This window comes from Coturnix japonica, chromosome 1 (genome assembly GCF_001577835.2).
Source record: "Coturnix japonica isolate 7356 chromosome 1, Coturnix japonica 2.1, whole genome shotgun sequence".
NCBI lineage: Eukaryota > Metazoa > Chordata > Aves > Galliformes > Phasianidae > Coturnix > Coturnix japonica.
The window spans coordinates 62183608-62208072 of record NC_029516.1 but is presented as its reverse complement, the minus strand read 5'-3'; the positions used below and the strand labels follow the sequence as shown (position 1 = coordinate 62208072).

General features: G+C 45.2%; 1 protein-coding gene across 1 annotated transcript in view; it reads left to right on the top strand.

Moving 5' to 3' along the window:
- The window catches only part of ITPR2 (inositol 1,4,5-trisphosphate receptor type 2), a 253736-nt gene extending 229799 nt beyond the window's left edge, over positions 1–23937 (top strand). The window contains exons 56-57 of the mRNA XM_032446237.1: positions 19409–19570; positions 20704–23937. Coding sequence (XP_032302128.1) covers positions 19409–19570; positions 20704–20790 — 249 coding nt within the window. The 3' untranslated portion in view covers positions 20791–23937. The remainder of the gene's footprint in view (positions 1–19408; positions 19571–20703) is intronic.
- Positions 23938–24465: the final 528 nt, after the last annotated feature.

Sequence of the window (24465 nt, the reverse complement as noted above, 5' to 3'; positions counted from 1 at the left end):
GAGGCAAATTTCAAATGAACCTTTCACAAGGGAACTGAGGCTTGCCAATGAAACAAGAATCATTACCAAATGAGGCTTATGGGGAATGTATGGAGATGTGACACTGCAGTTCGAATGGGAATCCAAAATACGTGAAAAGGCTCAAGGCAGAAGGGAATGCAGCATTCAAAGTCAAAAGTTAGAAAAGAATATGCAGTTTCCTTTTTTAAATGAACCTGAAGAAGATAATTTCTAGCATATCAGAAAAGATGCAAGAAATACAGTGGATTACAGTATCTGATAAGGAAAAGCACAAAATTGATGAAGGGGATGATGGCAGCATTCTTGTTCAAAAAGCTTTTTCACTGAACTGTGGATAGCACTGTGGCCATGGACTGTCCATCACGCTGGAAATGAGAAGTTGTTGTTTTTAATGTGGGTGCTGCTAGTTAAGGCGGAACAGTGTGGCTAGCACTGCAGGCAGTGGAAGATAAACCTGGTAGATGTCTGATTTTACCATAGAACATGCCAACAGGATACAGTTAATACACTGGAGATGGTGAAGGCTAGTTTCAAGAGCAGGGAATTCTCAGGACTTTTTTGAAGGGGACAAAGAGGAATGATATTCAGTGTTTTGGGTGATATGGAATGTGGAAGAACTCTATGAATAGTACTCCTGGAAAAGTTTTCCTAACTTTACTAGTTTTTATTGCAATTTGGTAGAGCTCTGTATCTGTTTCTGTAGCTTTAACGAGTCAAACCCAAATTCTGTGTTTTCACAACCAGAATACTTAAGAATACTTGAATTTTTAGTCAAATCTAAGCTTCAAGGCTCAGGCCCAACTTAAATAAAGGTAAGTCAAATTTTGGAGTATTCTTTAGTAACTTCTTTAAATAGAAAGTGGAGTTTAGCTCCACGTATCATCCTCACTACCCCTACAACTATGGTTAACCTATTGTTAATTGTACTTCTATACTACTGTACTGCGAAACAAAACAAAACAAAACCAGCATTGGCATGGTTTACAGTATAGCTAAGCACCAGGGAAAATGTCTGCATTTTCTGCTATTCTCTTTCTCCATTGCCCATCAGGACCCCAAAATATGACTGACTATGATACAGCGCTGTCTTGGTCATGATTAGTATGTTCATCAAAAAGTGAAGTATGTGGTTTGAAGGTATAGTGATAGCATAACTGGAAGAAACTGGAATGCTCCGATTTTCTTGTTCTCATCATAGAATCACAGCATGTCTTGGGTTGGAAGGGACCCTAAAGACCATCCAGTTCCAACCTCCTGCTGTGGGCAGGGCTGCCACTCACAAGATCAGGCTGCCCAGGGTCCCATTCTCTGGACAGCCTGTTCAGTGCCTCACTGCCTTCCAAGTAAAGAATTTTCTCCTAACGGCTAACCTACATCTATCCTTTTTTAGTCTAAAACCGTTCCCTGTAGTCCTTGTCACTATAAGACCGTGTCTAGTCTGATAGCCGATTTCCCTCCTGCTTGTAAGCTCCTTTTAAGTACTGTCAGGCCACAGTGAGGTCTCCCCAGAGCCTTCTCGTCTCCAAGCTAAATAAGCCCAGCTCCCTCAACCTCACTTCATAGGAAAGGTGCTTCAGCTCTCTGAGCATCTTTGTGGTCTCCTCTGGACCCATCCCAGCAGCTCTGAATTTTTCCTTATGCTGTTTTGTAATACTTCTTGAAAGACAACAAAATCTCTGTCAGAAGGGACAGAAATTACTTCCCCATTTAACTTCACTTTCTCGATTTTCGAAGTTTGAAAAAGAAACTTGCAGGTAGTCTTTCTACACACTTCTCATTCAAGGGCAGTACTTTGCAAGTCCCCACTTATTTCACTTGTATTTCTATCACAGGCATGGCTTGTTTCAAGGCATTTGTTGCAATCTGTTAAGTCTCTAGCCTCAAAAGTCTTAAGGCTGAGTCTTCTTTTGCTTTCTTCCTCTGGACCACAGACATAGGCTGCAAGTTCCTGGGACTTTGGTTTTCCCAGCAGCTCTGTATTTGCTCGAGTACTTAGCACTGAGCAGTGGCTGAAGTAATCAGTAGCTATAGAAGGGACTGGAAAACAACACATAGTTTATACGCTTCTGAGCTTTCAGTCAGTGACTGGGTGGTGATGCTGTGGGAGTAAAGTGCTTCGGATCCTTTGGTGATACCCATTCTACTTGCACAGTATCATATATCAGTTCTTGTGTGAAACGCTGATGAATGTTAAATCAAGGTGGTAGGTTTTATTATCTGTTGGTTATCCAGCCCTCTTTTATGAAGTCAGATATGATTATTCCATATCCAAGAAGACAAAAACTTTGAAAAGCTGGATACGTGGCTTGTATTTTCACCGAGAAACTGCATGAATTATTCCCCCATTGAATTTTCTCTCCTAAAGAAAAACTTCATATCTAACTCATATGACCAGAAATTCCATCCCTTGCAAACCCACAAAGATGCACATAACTTGTATTGCATCAATACAGCAGTATTTGAATGTTCTTGTGCCCATTTGTTGGAGGAGGCAGTTTAATGTAATAACTGGAACAGTGGAGGTTAACATCCAAAGTTTTTGATTCTCTTTTCAGCGATGCAATTTATACATTAAGATTTCTATTTGCAGTTTTGGTAGCTGCAGATAGATAAATGGAGGCAAAAATGTTGTTGATTAATTACTACATTTTTTGCAGCAACTCAGAAGGAGAAATGAATTAGCCTATGGTTTGTTCCTCCGTTCATTTGCAAACATAAAAGGCTACGGGCATGGTAATTGAATTAATTATTTCACCCACTGGAAGAATGACAGACTCTAGCAAACAAAGCCCTAAAAGTTTTGTTTTCACATGCCCTGTCCACAGTTCTTAGCAAGCTTCATAATGGATTTTATCAGCATTAGTGCTACCTGTCATAACTACATAATTACAACACCTAATTATATTATTACTTATTTACTCTAATTATGTAATTGGATGTAATTGGTGCTATTACATAGCTCCTCAACCAGCTGAAAACTGCTCTAAAACCTGCCTATGTTCATAAGAGTAAAGGATTCTGTGATGCATTTGGCCATGTCCCTAAAGTAAGGCAATCTTCAGTAGGAAATTAATGGTTCTGCCCTCTTGCTGTGAAGATCACTGGGATATTGAGCCTTTTATATTGTGATAGTATCTTAAAAGTATTAGTTAACATTTTGTTTCATCTGTAAATATATCGTCCCCAAATGGCAAGTTCCTAATCTTAAGCATCTGTTCAGGCTACACTTCAGGAAACCCAGTATTCCCACTGAAATCCACAGCAAAATCCCCATCAGTGTTATAAGCATTAGGCAGAAGAGACATTGATAATGTAGCAAAATATTTTAGCTACTTCATTCTAAACGTTGAGAAGGCGTCAGCTTAGTTTCACTAACATTATTAAATAAAATAAGTATTTGGCAAAATGTCTTGGCAATTTCCATGTCACAAGGAAAAAAATCTAGTTCTTTGGGCGGTGTTTGAGGTGATTTAAGTGCTGAAGTTTGAAAATTGAGCTGAACTTAATTCTCCCATGAGCTGGTGCTGCTCTATCTTTTCTTGCTCCCTCCAGTCTCATCCTTTTGCCTTCTTTTCCTGTTAGATACTCAGAAGTGGGTATTACATTCAAAAGCAGCACTGGGAATAATGCCAAGTGAGCCATCTAGGATCCTCATGATAGCTGTCATTCTGCCCTCGCTGTGTGCCATTTTCTGTTGGTTTCCTGCCCTCTGCTGCCTTGATACTGTCCAGGCTCAAATCTTGGCTGCAATCACTGTGAGGTCTTGCCCAGAAGTGAGCCTCTGAGGCTCATGGGCAACTGTGACCCGAGTGGAGCTGTTGGGTATCACAGTGAAATCTCAGCCTTTGGCATCATGAGGCCGTGAGCCTGACATCCAGCCTGCTCAGTGGCCATCCCTAAGCAAATCAGGGATCTCCAGTTCTGGAGGCGGCAGGTCTAAAGGAAAAGAAGCAGGTGAGGTGAAGGCATTGGAAAAGCACAAAGGAAGGAGAAGAGTATCCTGACAGTGGGCCAGCGAGCAGAAGCAAGGTTTGTAGAACAAGCTGTTCTTTTCTGCTGTCAATGTTTTTCAAAGAATGTAATAAAATCATATGTACTAAAAGGGCTGTTGACCTCAGGTCTTAAAATATAACTTCTTTGTAGAGGGAAAAAAAAAAAAAAAAAAAAAGTTCTGGCATCCAGGATTTTTTCTATTCTGTTATCCTCTGTTTTATGAATTTTGGAGGCAAAAATTTTCCCCACTGATTTTTCTCTCTGGTCTGTAAATGCTCTGATTCTGTGACACTCTTATTACAGACAAAGATTGCTGTTGAGGTAGTGCCTAAGAATGGCCTAAGCCATAGAATTGAAATGTAAGGTAGCATTAATACTGCAGAAGGGACACTCTGGTTGACAAGAAGATGCATTGGGTGTTTCTCACTTGCACTCCGGTGATGCGTGCTAGGCAGTTTGAGAAGTTTCCTCATCCAGATGTCCAACACACCCTTCTGTTACAATTTACCAGAACAATAGCAGAGGGGGCAGAATCATAGAATTACAGAATGACTTGGGTTGGAAGGGACCCCAAGGATCATTGTATTCCAACCCCCCCATCCCGCCAGATGCAGGGCCACCAACCTCCAGATCTGGTACTAGGCCAGGCTACCCAGGGGCCCATCCAACCTGGCCTTGAACACCTCCAGGTATGGGGCATCCACAGCCTCTCTGGAAGGACAAGCAATGTGTTTGCTTACACCTGAGCTTCTGCAGTTCACAGCCCTGTGTTCCAATGTACTGATGGCTATTTAAGACACACCAGTCTGAACTGCACGTGTGGAGGAGAGAACATGCCACTAATTCTGCTGCTTCTCTGTAGATAGGAAAATAGTCAGCAGGGAGAAAGGGCACATAGCTGATAGGGGTGACCCTGTCAACTGCTACAGCTAAATCTGCCAGGGACTGTGAGCTGTGGTTCTCAAACTGGCTCGCTATAAATAAACCTGCATTTTTAAGGTTTCTTCATTATCATAAATTCTAGTTCAACACTAAGTTTCTGATCTGGCAACTCATAGACTTCAGAATGCTCTCAGGACTTGTGCATCCAAATGCTCCACTGGAGTGGGGCATAGACTTTATAACTTTCGGGAAGCTAATAATGCTCCCATTGTTAGGACTGATTTATTTTGCTGTTAAAAACTGGCCTTCCTCCAAGAAGGAGCAGATGTTATCAAAGCAAAGCTTGCAAGGATGAGATGTATGTACATAGCATTAAGCTATGCAACTTTTCCTTAATTACTTTTAAAAGACTGATACAATGCATGTCACATTATGAGTAATTACTTACTGTGGCAGTTAGACCAATAGCACAAAAGCTAGATGCTAAATAAGATCTGAGGTCTCACTGACAGGCTAATTTCCTAGGAAATACAATGTCGGTTTTGTCTGTAGTTGTATTTTCATAAAAGAAGCAAATTAAAGAAGTATGCCTAAGTAGATGATTTACTGCTCCCATTTTTGTTATGCTCAATATAGGGGAGAGGAAGAGTGTGAGCAGTCAGCTCTCCATGTCCTTCCACATAGAAGCAGGCATTCAGATTAGGTGCACCGAGTCCCAGAAACAGTCATTTCTGTGCATCAAGACCTTAATAAAATTAACAGAGCATCTCAGAGCTGTTGAGGAATGATAAGAAATCATTGAACAAAGCTGGAAATATACTTAGTACAGGTTCAACCACTGCTTTTGACCCTCTCCCTCATATACATGAGCATGGCTCAGTTTTACCTTTAAAGAGCACGCCAGGGTATTGTTGCTTTTCTTTTCGTTAGGTATTGCATTATTTTTCTATTGTTGCTTTTCCTATTGCTCAAAAATGATGTTCAAGTCTTTAGGTAATCCATTACTGTTTTTCTTCTCCATATAATTTTGCCTCTATATTATTATCTCACAAGAGTGCTGAACACCTCCCTCTCCACTTCATAAAATAAGCAATTACAGTAACATGCCTAATTAGCTGATTTCCTTCCCATTTGTGAGTTCCTCAGAGCGTGAAAAGTCAGTATCACATGAGGGTTTTGCATCTCTGTATGAAGCTCCTGTTCTACAAGAGAGCAGGGCATCTTCACTTCAAGAGCTGTACCTCTTTCAGATATGGGCTCTTTCTGGTCCATCATAAATAATTTGGTTCACCTTCTTGGCTAGGTGATGTGTGAGGTAGGGGGAAATAAAAGGAAAGGTGAGCTTCATTTGGGACCTCATTTAAAAGCTTGAGGTTTTAGTGGCTTAAGCTTATATACATTCTTTCAAAGACAAGAAAAATTACTTCTACTGCTGCTGTTTGAACAGGAAACCACAGATCTGATCCTGCTTCCTTAGAAATGATGCCATTAGCTGGAGTAAGAGAAAGATCAGCATCAACCACAGATGCTTCAACACAGGCAGTTTTGGTGCGTGCAGTGAGGACATGGAGATAAGCTTCATCCCTCCAGCTGACGCAGTGAGGGGACAGCCATGCAACCATGCAGTGCCATTGTCCCTGCCACAGGCCCCAACACCGGCACAATCCTGGATGGTTTTGTTTTTTTTCCTCTCCTTTGAAATTACTTTTGAATGAAAAGCTGTAATGTAATTGAAAGCTACATAGTAAAACCTAAAACTCTTCAAGAGTACAGTCACCCTGAGATTTGGGGTTTTTTTCCTGTGAAGCCTGGGAGCAGTGAGTTGATAATACCTAGCACTGCTCCTCTTGGATCTTGTGGTGGTGTAGCTGTGTTGTAAGCTCTGTTTAGTTCCCTCTGCATTTGAAGGATTTGTCTACTGGACAATATTCAGACTTTGATGACTGATTTTATTATAAAGCTGTGTTCTGCCTTGATAGTACAGTGTAGTCACAGTCTCCTTGTCCTTCTTCCAACTCCAGTTCATTCAATTTGCTAATTAAAATAAATGAGCTGAGTTGGATTCCTGTTTCTTTGTTTGCTGCTGGCCTTAAAATCTCAAGGAGGGGTCTGGACACGAGGCAGTGTTCCTTGAAACTTGCACATCCCCACGAACATCCAGGGGAGGTGTTCCAGCTGGAGCGCCCTGGAGCTGAGCAGCGCTGCTGGCAGGACACGGGCTGCGGTTCCCTGCTGGAATACACTCCCGCCTCGACCTGCCAGAGACTGGAGCTGTTAACTTTCCAGGCAGCTTGCAAAACCACCTTTTATCCCTTTGTTAAGAAGCATGTGGCTGAGATGGATCTGTGTGTGGGCAGACCTTTATTCTGTGATTTCAAATGATGGAAAGGCTGTCTGAGGCACTGGATAGGCACCTACTTGTGCTTGAAAGCCTGGCAGGAGCAGAGGCTCGATTCTCCCAGGAATCGAAGCACGTGTCTTTGCCCAGTGAGACCTGAACCTTAACTGCAGTCCCGGATACTGATAAGGTCATTCCCAAAGGGATAATGTCATGTTCAGATCCCAAAGCTTATAAACTGAATTCATTTGATTTTGCACTCTAGGAGAAGCAACAAACACAGGAAGTCTTCAGTGTTACTTGAGAATATTATTGCAACATTTGAAAACCATTATTGTTCTTTGTATTACAGCGTTACTAAGCTTCTGGCTTCTTGAATGAGGAAGACACTCCAAAACTGTTCACAGCTAAGACAGATAGCTGCAGATGCTGAGGAAAAGAAGGACTGTGGGTTTCCCAAAGCCAGAAGAGCAATTAGTAAAAGAACAGGGAGATGGGTCTGAGGCAGTTGTCTTACCAAGGATACCATTTCAAAGTTGAACTCAAGTCACTGGGATGACGTTCTGCAAAAAGTAAAACAGGGGAAAGATGTAATATAGTGCTGCTTCTGAGTTCCCACATTTGAGAGACAGCGAGAGCTGTGAGGATTGCATGCACCAGTAGCATGAGCTCGTTTTACAAGGTGTTATGGACGTGATGAAGTTGCTTGTTTTCTGTATCTGTTGTGGGAAGAAAAATGTGCAGGTCTGTATTGTTCCATATGGATAAGTCTCTGAATTTGTATAACTTGGGTTCCATTGTGCCACTTATCTTTTGGGATCTGTTTTATGAGATTTGTTTTCGGGTTTTTCAAGTCTCGTTCCTAGAATATTCTGTCTTTTTAGTTCTGTGGTTGTGTGTATGATAAAAAGCAAAGATTGCATCATCTTTAATAAAGGAGAAAATATATAGCCTGGAGGAATCAGATTAGTTATAGGGAAAGAAATCAATCAGGTTGGCAAATTGTATCTGTGGGACAGTGTGCAAAATGTTTGTTTCATACAGTATTTATTGAGCAAATCTGTTGAGAAGATGGTTAAAAGTGCTATGCGGAGAAAAAATAAAAACAAAGCAGGACCCATTTTGTTCAGTTTAAATGACATTGATGTATTCTTTACATCATGAAATCTTGCAATATTACCAACAACAATCCCTGATAAAGTACTTTACACAATTGCCTCACAGGGCATTTTGAGATAAAAGTGTGTATGGGAGATTGTAAATTGGCTGCATCCAATTTATCTATAATGGAACCCACTACAGCCATCCTACAAAATTCAATAGATCAGGAATCACATTACAGTTCTTTGGGTTTGGGGTAGTAGTAGCCTCAAAGAGTCTCCAAAACAAACAGGCGAGTTTAAATCATGTTTAATGAAGACTGTGTATTTTATACACATGTGATTAAAATGTTTTGTCTCTGTTTTTCATTTTGCCGGGTGCTGCTGAAGGAAAATTGTAACTCTGGGTTTGTGAAACTGATCATCTGCTTGTTCTCAACAGAAAATGCATTTTAATTGAACAGAACAAACCATATTTAAATGCTAGGCTGAAAAAAAAAATATGTAAAAAGGAAGGAAAATAAAACAAACAAAACAGGGAAAAGCAGATGTGCACAGAGGATCCGTTTCAATATTTTCCTAGCAATGCGAGCGAGAGAGCTAAATGAAAATGTAGTTCAGGCAGATAGAGGTTCACATTGTAGCAAGACACTTTTTTCCTTTATCGATCTGTGCCTGCAGCCTCTGAAAGCAGTGTGCAGTAGCCGTGAACCTAAGGAGCAGATGTTGCACTTTGCAGGCCCGGTTTTGCTGTTTTCCACCTCTTCCCTGATGGCCCTGGGAACAAAAGTGCCCTGTGCTTCCCAGTGGGGTTTGTGAGGCCTGGTGGGGTGCAGCCATGGTTAGAGCCACCCAGGGAGCCTCTTGGGTGTGTGCTCAGGTGAGGAGCTGGGCTCGAAGAGCAGAGGAATGTGCAGAAGGCCTGGGCGAGCAGTTGAACGGAGTGAGTGGTCTGCAAACAGCTTGGAGAGCTTGTTGGTGGTGCTCAGGCCCATATGGCTAAAAGGTGGCAGTGGCCTCATGGTGTTTTGTCAGGAGACACTTCAAAGAGAAAGCAGGAGCTCTTTCTTCTCTGACTGGTGCTCGAGTGTGTGCATTTACACAAGTGCATGGTATATGAGCAGTCACATCTTATTTTACGTGGGCAGTTGTTCCCTATAGCCCATTAGGGACAGGCAATAATTCTAATTACTTTAAAAGAAAATGTACTTTAAGTTGTCCTTTCATATTGCACTGTGTGCAGAATACATGAGAGTCAGAATGGGCCCAAAGCAGACCGTTCAGATCAGGATTCAGGGAGTATCCTAAACCAGAACAATCGCACTGCAATCAGTGAAACTATGCCTGTGCAAAGCTGAGAACAAGGTCAAGTCCCGAGCCATTGAAAAATGAGTCTCCAGCTGAGTCTTTGTATTTCCCAAAGATTCTGTTACGCCAAATTGAAGCTAAAGCTAGGAAACGGACAGTGCTTGCAAAAAGCAAGGTGACAGGGCCAGAGAATTAAATCTAAATGTCAAAGAAAGCATGCATTTCAACAAGCACACGCCTGAATCCCATGCTACAAAAGGTATGAAGCAAAGGTCATGGCTGGGAGGTTAACAAGGGGGTTAGACCCTGATCCACTGTGTCAAACCAGCTCGTATGTTGCCAAAAACAGGTCAGAATGTATGAGGACACTGGCTGAACAGCAGGTTCTAAGGAGTAGACAACCTGCCTGTCCCTAGCAGCGGTGTAGTACTGTAGGGTATATTTATGCTGCAGTGGTGGTAGTGGCATGGGCTTGTGTCTGGAGTTAGTGCCTGGAGTGCTCCCGCCAGCATGCCTTGCAAAAGGAAATCAATGCTAGAAGAGGATCAGAAGAATGGAGACTTCAGTGAGACAGACTTCAGGCTGGTTGGTGGTGCGTGGGTAGGAATGACGTGGAGCTGGATAAGCACCTGTATTCTGTTCACTTTAAGTGCAGTCAACAGAACTATCGTTGGAAGACACAACCATTGAGCCACACATGAGCCAGCACAGCAAACGAGCAGTGTGTTTGCTGAAATGATGTTGGGAGCAGCTGGGGAAGGAGAGGGAGAGCAGAGCCGGGGCTGGAGGCACTCTGGCAGTAGCGGTGGAGCTTGTGGGCAGCTCAGACCCTCTCCTGCCACTGGGTGCCCCATGCAGTGTGCCAGGCAAGGTGCCACCTGGCAGCAGGGTGCCTGTGCAGCTCGATGATAGCAGCACCACAATGAGCTGTGGAGGAGATGGAGAGCAGCCAGGTGCCTCTGTGTGAGGATGGCCATATGGCCATTGCTTTACACTGTTCTTCCCCTACAGAGACAGCTGGAACTAAAGTAGAGCCTCTCATGCTGCCATTAAAAGGTTCTTTTTTTAAGGACATGTGCACTTAATGTCAGAATATTGAAACCATACCCACGTGAATAAAGTTAGCAAGCCAGTGATTCATTGCTGTTTCAAATCTCTATCTAGCCACAGTAAATTTCTGCTCAGTAGTGACAGTCTGTGTCCACATGCAAGCCATGATTTACAGTTCTGTGCTTTGTATCAACAACATCTGTTTAACAAAAGGAAGAAAAAAAAAAAAAGCCAAGAACATTTATTTTCTAATCTCTGTACCAGATGTTGTTTCTTTATGCACAAGATCCAGGGATTATATCAGAAATAACTTAATTATTTTAAATGAATAATCTGAAGTGTTTTTCCTAAAGCTCGTCCTGTAACCACTAACAACATCAAAACATAGGAATGTGGAAAAGTAAATTCATGTTTTGCACATATCTGTAATTATATCAGTTTTAAAGGCACAAATATAAAGAAGGAAATCCTAGCTCGTGACGCTAGTGCTGGGATTCTTGAGGATTTGCACAGAAAAATATCAGTTCTCAGAGTTACGATAGAGATAAGGTGGCACAGAATGACTGAGGCAGCATCAAAAAGCAGCAGCTGAGAAATGGACACTTGCCACAGGCAGAGGAAAGCATGGGAAGGCAGCAAAGCTTCAGAGGGGTGCTGGGCTGAGGTAGAAGCTCAGGCCCTCCTCCCTCAGGGCAGGAAAATAGTCACTGTGAGTATCACAGCTTGAGTCTGCGGAATAATTCAGGTTGTGGGAGACCTCCAGAGACACCCCCCCAGTTCAAACCCCTGCTCAGAGCAAGTCCAGATGAAGCAGTTTGCTCAGGGCCACAACCATTTGTGTGGTTATCCAGCACTTACCTAAACCAAAGGCCTGGTGTCAGACCTGGTGCACCAGATGCAGCTTTACGCATGCCAGTGGGAGGGCAAGAATTGCTTCCCTCTGTGTGCTGGCTGCACTCTGGCTAATGCAGCCTGGGGCGTGCTTGGCCTTTTTCACACTAAAGGCACCCTGCTGCCTCTTGTGCTTAGCACTTACGTATGGGCTTGCCCACAGAAGTGGTGTGAGATCACACTCAAACTTATGGGCAGGACTGTGAAAGTGTATTTTTGTGACTGTTTTCATCTCTTGGAGCTAAATGCCAGGCCCATGTCTTCTCTCCCCCAGGAACTCTGGGGGGCTCTTCCCTGGAAAAACAAGATCCTTCTTTACACTCTCAAGCTGAGTACCAAAACTGCCACACACAGCACTAGCTGGAGGTTTGACATTTATTATCATTCCTCCCCATAGCTTTTTGGGGGATTTCACGAGCTGGAACACCAATAATGAAGCACAGCAAGACACTCATGAGTGACTGGCCTAGATATCGGAGCTCACAGTTATGTGGAATTAAGGTGATAGATTCTTTTGCAAATGACTCAAAAAACATTCAGTCAAATTAAAGTGAAAGGAAATGCACCAGTGGTGCTGCTAAAGCAGACTGTGTTACACTTCCAACCTTCTTTTATTGGGAACAGATACTTGCACTTTCCAGTGCACCATAGAAGTTGTAGAACATTTCAGTCTAGTATGGGCCCAGTAGGATATATTAATTTTCTCATTGCATAAAGATTTATCTGTAATTGCCAAGGTTTATTTTTATTTTCCTTGAATTACTGTTGTGGTTGCATATGGCTGCATAACAGTTCCTAATTTCCCGCCCTATATTCTTGTACAGCACAGATTGCTTATCAAATACAGTCTTAACGTTAAAGTGTCAAACAGGATTTGTAGAAAGCTATTTGGATTTGTAGTTTGGGATGAACGTTTATCAAATTGTGGATTAGCTGAATCATGCACTGAACCAAATTATTATTGTCTGTGATTAAATCACAAAGTGGTTATTGCCCCGTGTCATATAAAGCACAAGATAGTTTAAATCTTCAAAATCCCTTTTTTAAGGTGGCTGTAGGAGCTGTATCGATGCAGACTTTTATGACCAGACTGCATCCCCAGGCAGATAAAAAATCCAGCTTTCAGAAGGTAGCTTGGTCTGATCGCTCTCTGCTTATATGGGCAGCTAATCTAGGAAAGAAATGGATGGACTTATTTACACCTCAGACATGCAGAATCACTTTTTAGTAAATAGACCTCTCTGTACCTGGAGCTGAAGAATTTTTTCAAGGTGCTGGCTCAGGAAGGAGGAGTGAATGGCCCTGCTGGTTCTTGTGCCTGAAAGGACATGAGCAGTGACATCTGTAGTTTATTAGCTTCACGTAGAAACACAAGTCTTAGGGCACAATGGAGTCGGAGGGGCTGAGTGGTGGCACTTATTCGACTTGGAGGCTACTGGGTGACCAGCAGTGGCTACCTTGGATGTCCCCAGATTGGGCCTTACCACCCACATATGCACTTCTCACCTCTCTAAAGATGTAGGAGGCTTTTCCAGGCTGCCATCACAGTTCCCATCCAGCACACGCCAGCGCTGAGTCACCAAGGGGTGAGTGGCTTGTGCCGGACATGGGAGTGGTGGGCTGGAGAAGGCGGGGGAAGCTGAGAGGTCACCGAGCAGTCATACCTCCTCTTCTTTTTGAGTAGGTGGGAGGGAAGTCCCCAGACTGCTTGTTTTCATGTTGCAACAGGGGGTCACGGGGTAGCGAGGGCTGAATGTCGCCACACTGGGCAGTGCCTGCTAAGGAAATGAAAGGTCTGTATAGCTGGCAGCAGCATGGCTTCAGACTGAGCCTGTGGGGATGGCACTGGCAAAAAGTCTGCATTAGGCTGCCTTTGCTCCTCTACCTCATCCCCCTTGTCCTACTCTTTGACCTATTTTCTCTCATTGTTATCTAGTAATCTGTTTTTTAAAAGGCTCAGCCCAGCCTCTCCCGCTGGTTGCAGCTGATCCATCTCTTTGCTGCCTCTGAAACCCACACCTCCTGAAGAAGCATCCCCTGCCAATTACTCTGAAGACATGGATTCAGCTCAGCGTGAGAGTTCAATTGAAGCCAGTTGGCCATGCCAACAGGACAGGGACGGCTCAAGAAAGACTTTTTACAAAGTACAGAAACTCCAAACAAAATTTTTCACTCTTTCCTCCCTCCAAGCTCAGACAGATCTATCAGAGTCAGAAAAAAATGAAGTATTTGACTGAAGGGAGTGCGTAGCTCTTAGCTCTGCCCTGCCCCGGAAAGCCTGCGGGAAGAAAGGAAAAAGTCGCTTAGAGGCAAATGCAGGCTCTTGCTTTAAGCATTCCTCTCTGAGAAGGCTCTGAGGTTTCTCAGCAAATGCAAGCAGCAAATCCCCTAAGCCCTGCGACTGCTCAGCGTGTGCCCTGCCATCGGCACCTGGCACTGCGCACATGCAGGGGACCTCACGGGGAAGTGCGTGCCCTCCCGGGCCTCACTGCTGCTGGGGTCCTGCCAGTGGGATTTGCTGCCAGTGAGGCAGGCGGGAGCGAGCATGCTGGATCACCGCACGAAATGTCTGCTCAGCTCGTGTGCAGTCTCTTTGGCCCGCAGCCTTTTGGCTAGCCCCACCTGCCCTTTTATTTTTTTCCGTCCAGCTGAGCTGGCAGAGAGGAGGCTGCGGCTCCCTTCTGTCCCTGCAGCCTTCCTGTCTGGCTGACTCTCTGCCCTAGACACAGACGTATGCTTAAATATGAATTCTGCGAGGCACACATCATGCTCGAGGAGGGAGGGTGCAGCGAGTAGGTCCTGTGATCCATAGGTGGGCTGCTGCGGTTGGGCTGAGGATAGCTGCTGTCTGATGCAAGAATGAAGTAACAGTAACAACACACCACACTCAGCCCCAGCTGTTCAGAAAGAAGGTTTCTGTACATTTTTGCCATTCATTTTGTGTTTGCTTTGTTTTACAGTGCTGCGACCACATACCTCAACCTCTGTGCGTTCATTTGTGCTTGAGCTATGTCACCTTGCACTAACCTGGTTGCTGCTTATAGGCTGTGACAGCTGCTGGCAGAGGTTTGCCCTGCTCCCTACCAACAGCCCGCCTCGTTCATGCAGGTTGTTGGCTCAAAATGTCTGCCTAAACCCTGAGAATACAGCTGGATTTCTAAGAAGAATGGCTAAGGCATGGCAGATGACACACTCCCAGGTCCCATCCCTACAGTGGCCAGTACCTGCAGCATGACCGAAGCACACTGCAGCTTTAACATGTGTGAGCTGGTCAAGGTGAACCCTGGGCTGAGCCCATAAACGTTTTAAGTCCCAGAACAAATGTTTGGTGTTGTACAAATACGTTGGCTACCTCAAGTTAATTGGCAAGCAATTCCCTTGAAGTAAAAATAGCTTTCCTGCGGCTGAGCAGTCACAGAGTGCCTGTCCCCCCATGAACACTTCCAGTTCACTAAAACATTCTGCTGAAGAACCTTTTCTAATCTGTCTTGTGGAACCTCACAGATCTGTGATTGAAAGGTTTCATCCCCAGAGGCAATCGCAAATTGCCTGAGGTACAGAGTCGGCAAACAGGTCTGTGCGACGGAGCTCATTTTCATGCTGCCCTTTAATTTTATTAGAGTTCTGCAGTTCACAATACTTGGGGGAAAAAAGATGGTACTGACTGGCAAATGCATGCCATTCAGCAAGAGAATATAACTAGCACGTATGTTACAGTGGCACTACTGATGAAGGCCAGATAAATATTTTTAACGTAAAGATAGGTTGGCTGGTGTTTTGTGTGACATAATCACACAGTTGGATTGGGTTTCTGTATGTATGTGCTGTCAAGAACCAAGAAGCAAAGTGCTACCAGTACCCACCGTAGCACTTGGGACTACCAAGTGAGAGCCTTGCAGTCAGCTGTTAGTCCAGGCTATAAAAGTCAGTTGCTTCTTTTCTTTTGATGCCATCTTCCATCTGTGCAGTCCCATCAGCTTTCCTTAGAACTTGGCTCAAGCCCTTGATCCTCCACAACCTTCTGGTGAAATAATGCCAGAAAAACCACAGCCAGGTTTCTTCCTTGGGACTGATTACCACAGCAGTTCTGGGAAACAGAGTTGGGCACATGTGGATGTGAGAGTGACGGAGCTCTGGGGTTGTGGTGGCCAAGATGGGATGGCACATGGTGCAGAGCTGTCCCAGCCAAACAGCTGTGTGTTGTATGGCAGCAGTGAGGTGCTGTGTGCCTTGTCCCTGTCCTCACCCACTCCTGGCCACCTCTCTCCCCAGAAGGTTTAACCTTGTGCAGAGGAGAGGGCAGCAGGTGATGCTGGAAGCCTTGGGGCAGGCCAACTGCACTGGACTGCCCACTTGGGTACATGTTGCATTGCTCCAGGTGCCTCAGCGTGGTGGAGGGTCAACCTGCGAAGCCCTTCCCAGGCAGCTGGCAGTCTCTGCCTCACGTCCTGGAGAAGCGAGGGAGTGGCAGATGGAAAACAAAACTAGCAAAGTGCACTTCACAGTCTTGGCAGCAGCGCCCGGCAAACATGAGAACTGCAGTGATGGAATCTCAGATTGCTCTCCCTCTGCAACCTGGCACTGGAAGCTTCAGCATTGCAGCAAGCCTTTCCAAGAGGTGCTCCCAGCCCTCAGTTGGCTCCCGCAGCAACGTGTCCTTGAGGCGGGTACATCCAGGTGTGTCAAGCAAGAGAAGCTGTGATGGGTGCAGACACCAGAGCTTTCCAGGAAATATTCAGATACAACTGCAGCTCTGTTCACTGTAGCTCCCTTGAATTCACTTTCTGTGACCATAGTGGCAGATAAATTTGCTGGCAAACATTTTGCAAGTGAAAAGAAAGAAGGGAAAAAAAAAAAAGCCTTGAGCCAGCAAAGTGCTGTGCACAAACTAAGCTTAGTGTTGATGGCTACACCTGCGCTTAATGCTAGGCACGTGATAAATGCTCTGCTAGATCCTAGCCAAAATAAATCTAAAATAAATACCAGAGCGTGCTCGTGGAAAATGAATGCAGGTCTTGTAAGCGTACCTGGTTGCAGCTGAAATCAGAGCCTACAGCTGCATGTGTCTGTGGGGATATGCAGCAGGGAGGGGGCACACGTGATATCCACCAGCAGAGCTGGTGAAAACAGGTTTTGATTTGAATGAGTTATGACCCATTGAAAATGGCATCATGCGTAACCACAGTAAATTGTCGTAATGAGATCACGAGGCTCGAAGAAGTGGGCAGAGAGGAAAGGCTTCATTCCACCAGTGCACACGGCTGACCGAGCTGTGGGCTGCAGAACACAGCAAAGGGAGACACCGTCTTCTTCCCTGGGCATCCTGTCATTGCAGTGACAGCACCCGTGGTTGCACAGTAGGACAAAAACTCATTAGAAGTGTTGAGTTAAAAAGAAGGAAACAACCCAGCACTCTTGTGGCTTTGCATTTAGTCTTGTACAGGGTAACAGGGGATCGGGCTAACCCAAGCAATGGTAAAATATAAACACCGTAAGTGCTTCCAGTCTCATGGCAGCTTTCTGAGTTAGCTTGGTGGTTTCGAAACATGTTCCTGTCAGAGGGCTTGATGGTCAGGGTAGAGCACGACATAGCTGAAAGTAGTCATCTCCCTCTGGTAGCACAATAAAATTGTATTCGCAGGCTCATAAACTCAGACACAAGCCAGCCCATGTGGATCTGCTCACATAAGGCCACCACTGGATGCTCAGCTACAAATAATGCAGAACCAGCTCTGACTTCTGTATTTTTGTCTGCAAACAAAAAAGCCGAAAGGCAAACTCTGAGACTGCAGCAGGGGTAATGCACTTGAGACTTTACCAGATACTAAATCCAGACAACGCAAGTAGCACAGCTGTTGGCTGCCTGAAATCTTGTAGGTGGAATTTCAGAAAGTACTTCTGTTTGGTGGAGCTGGAGGGAAAGTGATATTTGTTCAGAGCCATCCACCATAGAATTGTATAAGTATTAAGGTTGGAAAAGACCTTTAGGATCATGAAGTCCAGTCATCTACCCACCACCACCATGCCCTCTAAACCACATCCCTCAGTGCCACATCTACTCATTCCTTGAACACCTTGAGGGATGGTGACTCCACCACCTCCCTGGGCAACCTGTGCCAATAATTGATCACTCTTGAGAAGAAATTTTTCCTGCTATCCAACCTGAACCTCCCCTGGTACAGCTTGAGGCCTTCCCCTCTTCTCCTATCATGAGATATGCAGGAGAAGAGGCCAGTCCCCACGTAGCCACTACATCCTTTCAGAGAGTTGTGGGGAGCAACACGGTCTTCCCTGAGCCTCCTCCAGACTAAACAATCCCAGCTCCCTCAGCCACTCCTCATAAGATTTGTGCTCCAGAGCCCCCACAAGTTCTGTTGTCCTTCTCTGGACATGTTTCAGGTCCTCTCTGTTTTTCTTGTAGTGAGCAACCCAAAACTGAACATGGAACTCAAGATGCAGCCTCACCAGTGCCAAGTACAGAGGGGTGATCACCTCCCTAATCCTGTGAATTGCACTATTTCTGATATAAGCCAGGATGCCATTGGCCTTTTTGGCCACTTGGGCACACTGCTGATTCTTGTTCAATTAATGGTCAACTAGCACCCTCAGAGCCTTTTCCTCTGTGCATCTTTCCAGCCCCTCTGCCCCAAGCCTGCAGGGATGCATGGGCTTGTTGTGACTGAAATATAGGACTTTGCACTTGGTCTTCTTGAAGCTCATGCAGTTGGCCTCAGCCCATCAGTCCAGTTTATCCAGAGCCCTCTGTAGGGCCTTCCTACCCTCCAGCATATCAGCACTTCCTCCAAACTTGGTGTCATCTGAAAACTTACTGAAAGTGCACTCAGTCATGCAAGGGACTGGAAGAAACACCCTCCAGCTCATGCTGTTTCTTTTTTAAAGTTATCAAGGGCACGTGTCTGTGGAGGCCTGTTGCAAAACACTGTATGTATGATTAACCACATCCTCCAACTCCCCCAGGGTGGGAAGGCAGAGGTGCGTTGATGTCATGCATCACTGGATGCAGGACCTACTTCCTTTGTCTCATGCATTAGGGCAAGTCGCATCACTTGCCACGTGGTTGGCACTCTTCCCAGTCTTGCACCCTCCACCCTGTTACAGGTTACAAACAAATATCTGTGCCCCTGGGTCAGGGAGGAGATGGAGCCTCATGGTGCCACACTGCATTCCCAATTTGTATCAGCTGTCTGCAGTACTTCCTTTATGACCAGATTCATAGCCTGAGAACATGAATATCCTTGCAGTGCCCAGTCCTTCACCAGTCGGCCTTATGCCATGGGGCTATGCTGAGATACACAGTCTGAACTGCATGCCCAAGCCATTTCTGAGACCCCAAATCTTCCACTGTGGGCAACTGAGCTCGCCCCAAGACCACTACTTCTGCAGCAGGCATGCTGCATGCCAGCCTGGCAAGGGCTGTGGCTTGCCTTGTCTTCCTGTTGGTTTGCTGGTACTCCTACAGGGACAGTGAAACAGGCAGAGGCCTGGCAGCTGAGGGGGCAGCAGAGAATGTGTCCCTGTGAGTGCTTCAAAGCAAAGTCCCAGAGAGGCATCCTTGTGTGTGTCTCTTCACACCATGTCTGCAGATGGGATAGGAGCAACTGTGAGATACAAGGATTTTGCACTCAATGCTGGCTGCGTAGACAGAGAAAGGCCTATGTAAAATGTCTGCTCCATACAGTGACTGTGAAGCTCTCTTGCTGAGTGTCATTTACTGAGAAGTACCTGAGCCTACATTCTTTGGTCTCAACTAGTGGCATTGCAGAAACTCCCTACTAATGTTGCTGTTTTTCTGATACCTGTGCAGGAGAAGAATTTGGACTGGTTCCCTCGGATGAGAGCCATGTCTCTGGTCAGCAATGAAGGCGACAGCGAGCAAAATGAAATCAGGAACCTGCAGGAGAGGCTGGAGTCAACCATGAGTCTTGTGAAGCAGCTCTCCAGCCAGCTGGCTGAGCTGAAGGAGCAGGTGGGTGCCCTACCCCGGCCGCAACCTGAACATGTGCAGTGGGCACACTCGCTCCCCTCGGGTCATGGTCAGGACAGTGTAACAAAAGAGACTTTTGTCCGAGAAAGGTTTCATCTTTCTTCCAGTAAGCTTTCTGAGTAGATGCAGTGATAGGGGTTTGCGATGAAATTGTACCCTGTTAGCAGCAGCAGAATATGGGTAAGGGAAGTGAGTTATGATATCCCCCTGTGGGTGCGTGAGGACAGAGGTGGTCTTTGCACAGGCAGGCATTGCACAGCCTGGCAGCTGGGCTGTGGCAGCATCAGACATAGCTGCCTACTCATGGAAGTCAGCAGGAAAGCTTTCTCAATCTGACACACAGGAGTTCCCCTCACTGAGAATACCAGCAGCACTGTGCTGAAAACAGTTTCCTGAGCCTGTCGCTCTGCCTGTGTCTCCTTGTGCCTCTCAGCCCCTGGCATATGGGCACCAGGTACCACCTCTCTCCCAGCCTTGCTTCTGCCTCGCCTCCTCCTCACTTCAGGACCACAAGCTCAGCTCCCTTGTAACCCAAGATGCCCATCACCTTAGGTTTGTTTGTTACAGCCTCAGGAGAGTGTTCTGTTTTCTGTATGGAATGCCCTTCCAGTGGTATCGGCCATTATCCTATCATCCCCCTTCAAATCCTTCCTTAAAACCCTTTCTCCCTGAGAAAAACTGGATAGAGGTTTAGGCTGGATGTGTTGCTCCCATTGCAATTATCCACACTGCCCTGGATGGTTTTACATCTCCCTGTGACTGACCTTGCCTTCTCCTGGCTCAAATTTAAATTCTTTGGGGCTGGGACCACCCTTTAATTCTGTCATTGTACAGCACCAGGTGTGGATGCTGACCCTCTGCAGGGCTGCAAAGAAAAGGATGCGCTGTAAAACCTGCCACTGGAGAAAAATCATGCACAAATGAGAATCAAATGTCCATACTTTGCAGGAGACAGATCTCCCACTTCAAAGGCATCTCTTACTTGTAATCTTTAATGCTAAAGAATAGAATTTCACTCCCTGTTGTTTTGCTTATATGTATCTTGTTCTGTGACTGCTAAATAATAGTAAAAAGCAAAAAAATAAATCTCATCTCTCTCTGCCTTTCCACCTTAGATGACAGAACAAAGGAAGAATAAGCAGAGGCTGGGCTTTCTTGGATCAAACACACCCCATGTGAATCATCACATGCCACCACCCTGATACCATGGGGAGAAGCCGTGACTGGCCTTTCATCAGTATTCCTGCTTTATTACCGAATAAAAAACTGAGATTGAGAGGAGTGAACAGTGCCTATTGTTACGAAGTTAAAAACAACCAAGTGCCAAGATGTTAAGTGGTTTAGCTCTGGGAACAATTTGTAGCTGTTTTTCATGGTTGAAAGGGACCTAGAACACAAGTGATACAAGGCAGTCCGTTTGTATTCATTCAGGGGGCCCGACTCGCTGCGTCTGTGCTCTGCGACTCAGTGGCTTCTGCAGTAGCTGCTGCCTGAGAGGGAATCAGGGCAGCGCCCGGCCGCATCCTTTGTGCTGCCTTCAGCTTTCTCCTTAAAGCACCAACAGAATCGAGGCAGGAGAGAGGTGTGTGAGCACAAATGCAATACAGCCTGGTTCAGAATCAATAGAAGCCGCTCCTTGTCTTATTTGTCAGATAGCAACATTAGTCATTTTTGCTTGGCGTCTACTATTTTTTAATTACGGTAAATATGTCAGTTGGGTAAGCAAGATTGTTGCTTCAAGTAACTTCTGCGAGGAGGGAAAGGGGAGAAACCTCAAAAGACTGGAAGAAAACAAGGAAGAAAAAAGAGGAAAGAAAAAAAAAAAGTTGCAAAGAGAAACATTAACGCTTTTGAATTTTAGCTGCCACCATGCAATTTCTTATTTATAACATGGAGCACAATGGATCTACAGCCATGGGAATGTTACGCACATACCACTGACAACGTAACTGGAAGTGAGTTCTTTCTCCTGGATTCACATGTTCTCGATTAATGTGGCCGTGAGACTTCACATACCAAGGAGTTAAAACTGTGCTTATGATTCAAATTCCAATGGAGGATTCAGGAACAACGTGAGATCTGTAGTTTGAAGTGTGCCTGTGTGTATTTTATATTTTTATCTTTTAAGCTTAAAAATGCCTTTCTACTCTGAGTCCTGGTCATTACAAACACCATCAGCAAGAGGTGACCTTAATAAATCAGTGCCATATTCTGCCAGCGTTCTTCTGAGCAGAGGAGCGTGGGCTTAACCTTCCTCCGTCAGCCCTTCCTTGCTGAAGGGGCTTGCAAGACAAGCACAGGTGATGGGGCACAGCAGTGATGCCACAGGAGCACAGGATTGGATGGGGCACAGCGATGATGCTGGAGGAGCTCCCTTCTCTTCCAGATCTAGGCTCTAGGAAGGGCAGCAGACGAACTATCTGTACAAGTTTCTGACGTATTCTCAGTTTCCTGAGATGGTTTTAGAAGACAAGTTGCTGGGTATCCGCAGAGCCCAGCAGGCTTTTAGATGAAGATTTTCAGGGTACAGATGGGAGCTGTGGTCTCAGGTCACTTTCATCTTCGAAGGATTTTGGATCCCTAGCTGTTCTTGGTTGCATTGGAAAACATCTCCATTAAAGTGGAGCCACTTTGTAAACCAAAATACATTTATGATAATTTCCCCTGTAATATTTCCATTGTTACAGAAGCCATTTTGATCAAGGGTAGAAATACTGTTGACTCCAGCATTTTTAACATTTCCCTGAAAAAATACTGTCTTGTTATTAAGACACAATTCAAACCAGCAGGCCCAGAATAAAAGGAAGGGAGAAGCATTTCCCTCCCTTCATCCCAAATCCAAGCCTGTTCTTGGAACCTCTCTTTTTTTGTGTGCGTCCGTGAGGTGAGTGGGGTAAAAATAATGAACTTTAGGGTCTGATCTTTCTACTGCCAGCAAGCACATTTCACTCTGGCTTCTGTTGGGTCCCAGAAACTTTGACCCAGCCAGCACTCTGCCCTCCTGTGCTGCGATGAGGAGCGCATGGTGGTTATCACAACCAGGACCAGGACAGAAAGAGCAGAGAGTGAGAAACTAAACCCTCGACATCTCATGATCTTTTAGGAATAAGTCACGGAGTGTGCCTCCGTGTGACTGAGGCCTTGCTGCTGCTGCAGCTGGGCTGTGCTGGTGAAACCCCTCAGTGTGGCTGGCTGGCCGTGGGGATGGGCTCCATGCAGCAATTAGCATCCAGCACTAAGTGGCTTACAGTGACTTTATTCTGAGAGCTTGCATCAGCCACATGCCGTGCAGTAACCAACTCCTGTGTAAAGTAAGGCCAGGTTGGCCTCTCTGACTGGGCCTATTGTAAAGCACCGAGCCAAAGGAGTTGTGCGCAAACGTCAGCTCAGTGGTGAGGTTGTGGAGAATCAGACCCAGCAGCCGTATTGATTCAAATTAGTTTGTGCAGTTCATCTGTTTGTCACAGCCTGTGTTTCAATAGTCATTTTCTTCATCCCCACACACATGTACCGACGTTGTAGGTGTAGAGCATGGCTGATTGGAACAAAGATGAATTATTTGCTATTTACTGGGCAGTTGGCTACAGCTGGATGTGGTTGACACTTCTTTTGTTTTTTGCTTGGAAAAGCAACTGAACCACTGTGCATCACAGGAGGTTTGTGCTGCTTGAGCTGCAACTCAACACGCCCATGCCCTGAGCTCATGCCTGCAGTGGCACATGGGCAATAGTCTGCCCTGCACTGTGACCGACTTCCCCAAATCCAGAGCCTGAAGAAGAGCAAACCCTTCAAAATCTAGAAACTAATAGATGCCAATTAGCCTTTGCCACAGTGCCTGTTCTCTCTATGTAGCTCCAGAGAGAGACTTCTCTAAGTGATGCAAGTAAGTGATGGTGCTTGCACAGACGGTAAATATATTTCACTGAACATTTTGATGTTCTTGCTGATTGTGCCAAAGCTTATGCCTGTCCTGCAGCTCTCATCCATATGAGCAATCTACCTAAACAAGAGGCTTCTTATGTGAATAGCGGTTGCAGAACCAGTGCTCAAGCCTTAGGAATTGTGAAATATCCCCCATCAGAGAGTTTATAACAAGGGAAAAATTTAATGTTTTATACATATATTTATATGTATATCTTTGTTTAGTGCAGCGGGGGTATCCTCTTAGGCAAGCATCATCACTTGCGTATCCTATTTATATGAAATGATTGCCAAGAAGTTAAAATATCTAAGAGCTTTTAATGCCTTAGAGGGATTTATAATTATAAGCTCCTTGACAGTTAAAATCTTAAGTAAACGTGTCCATTGATGCTGAATGTAACTTTTAATAAAGTGTGTCATTTTACATATGTTTGCCTCACTTCTTCTTGGTGCAGAGATGTGGGGAAAGAGTTGTTGCTGAATTTGGAGGTTGGATGGGGACACATGCAGCCTGATTTGGTGGGTGGCAGCCCTGCCCACGGCAGGGGATTGGAACTGAATAGGCTTTAAGGTCCCTTCCAGCCAAACTCATTCTGTGATCTTATAACTCTATGATTCTATCAATCAAAGACTTCTTTGGAAACCCAGGGCCTGAACAGGAAACCAAGTTGTTGCAATAAATGTGTCCTCTGTATGTATCAGGTTTTTTCTGAGTGACAAATTGAGTACAGCGGTTTGATTTTGGATGGAGAGGCCCAGTCCAGCAATAGATGTGAGGATTTATTTTACTTCAGGCACAGCTTATTCCTCTCAGGTGAAGGGGATGGACTGCCAAAGGCCTGGTGGCAGACAGGTGTGTGACTGGCTGGGTGCTTTTTGCTCAGTCCCTAGGAGGGGGGTTGATAGCAGTCACGGTGATGGATGCAAGTGCCACTGACATGCTAAACACCTCAGAG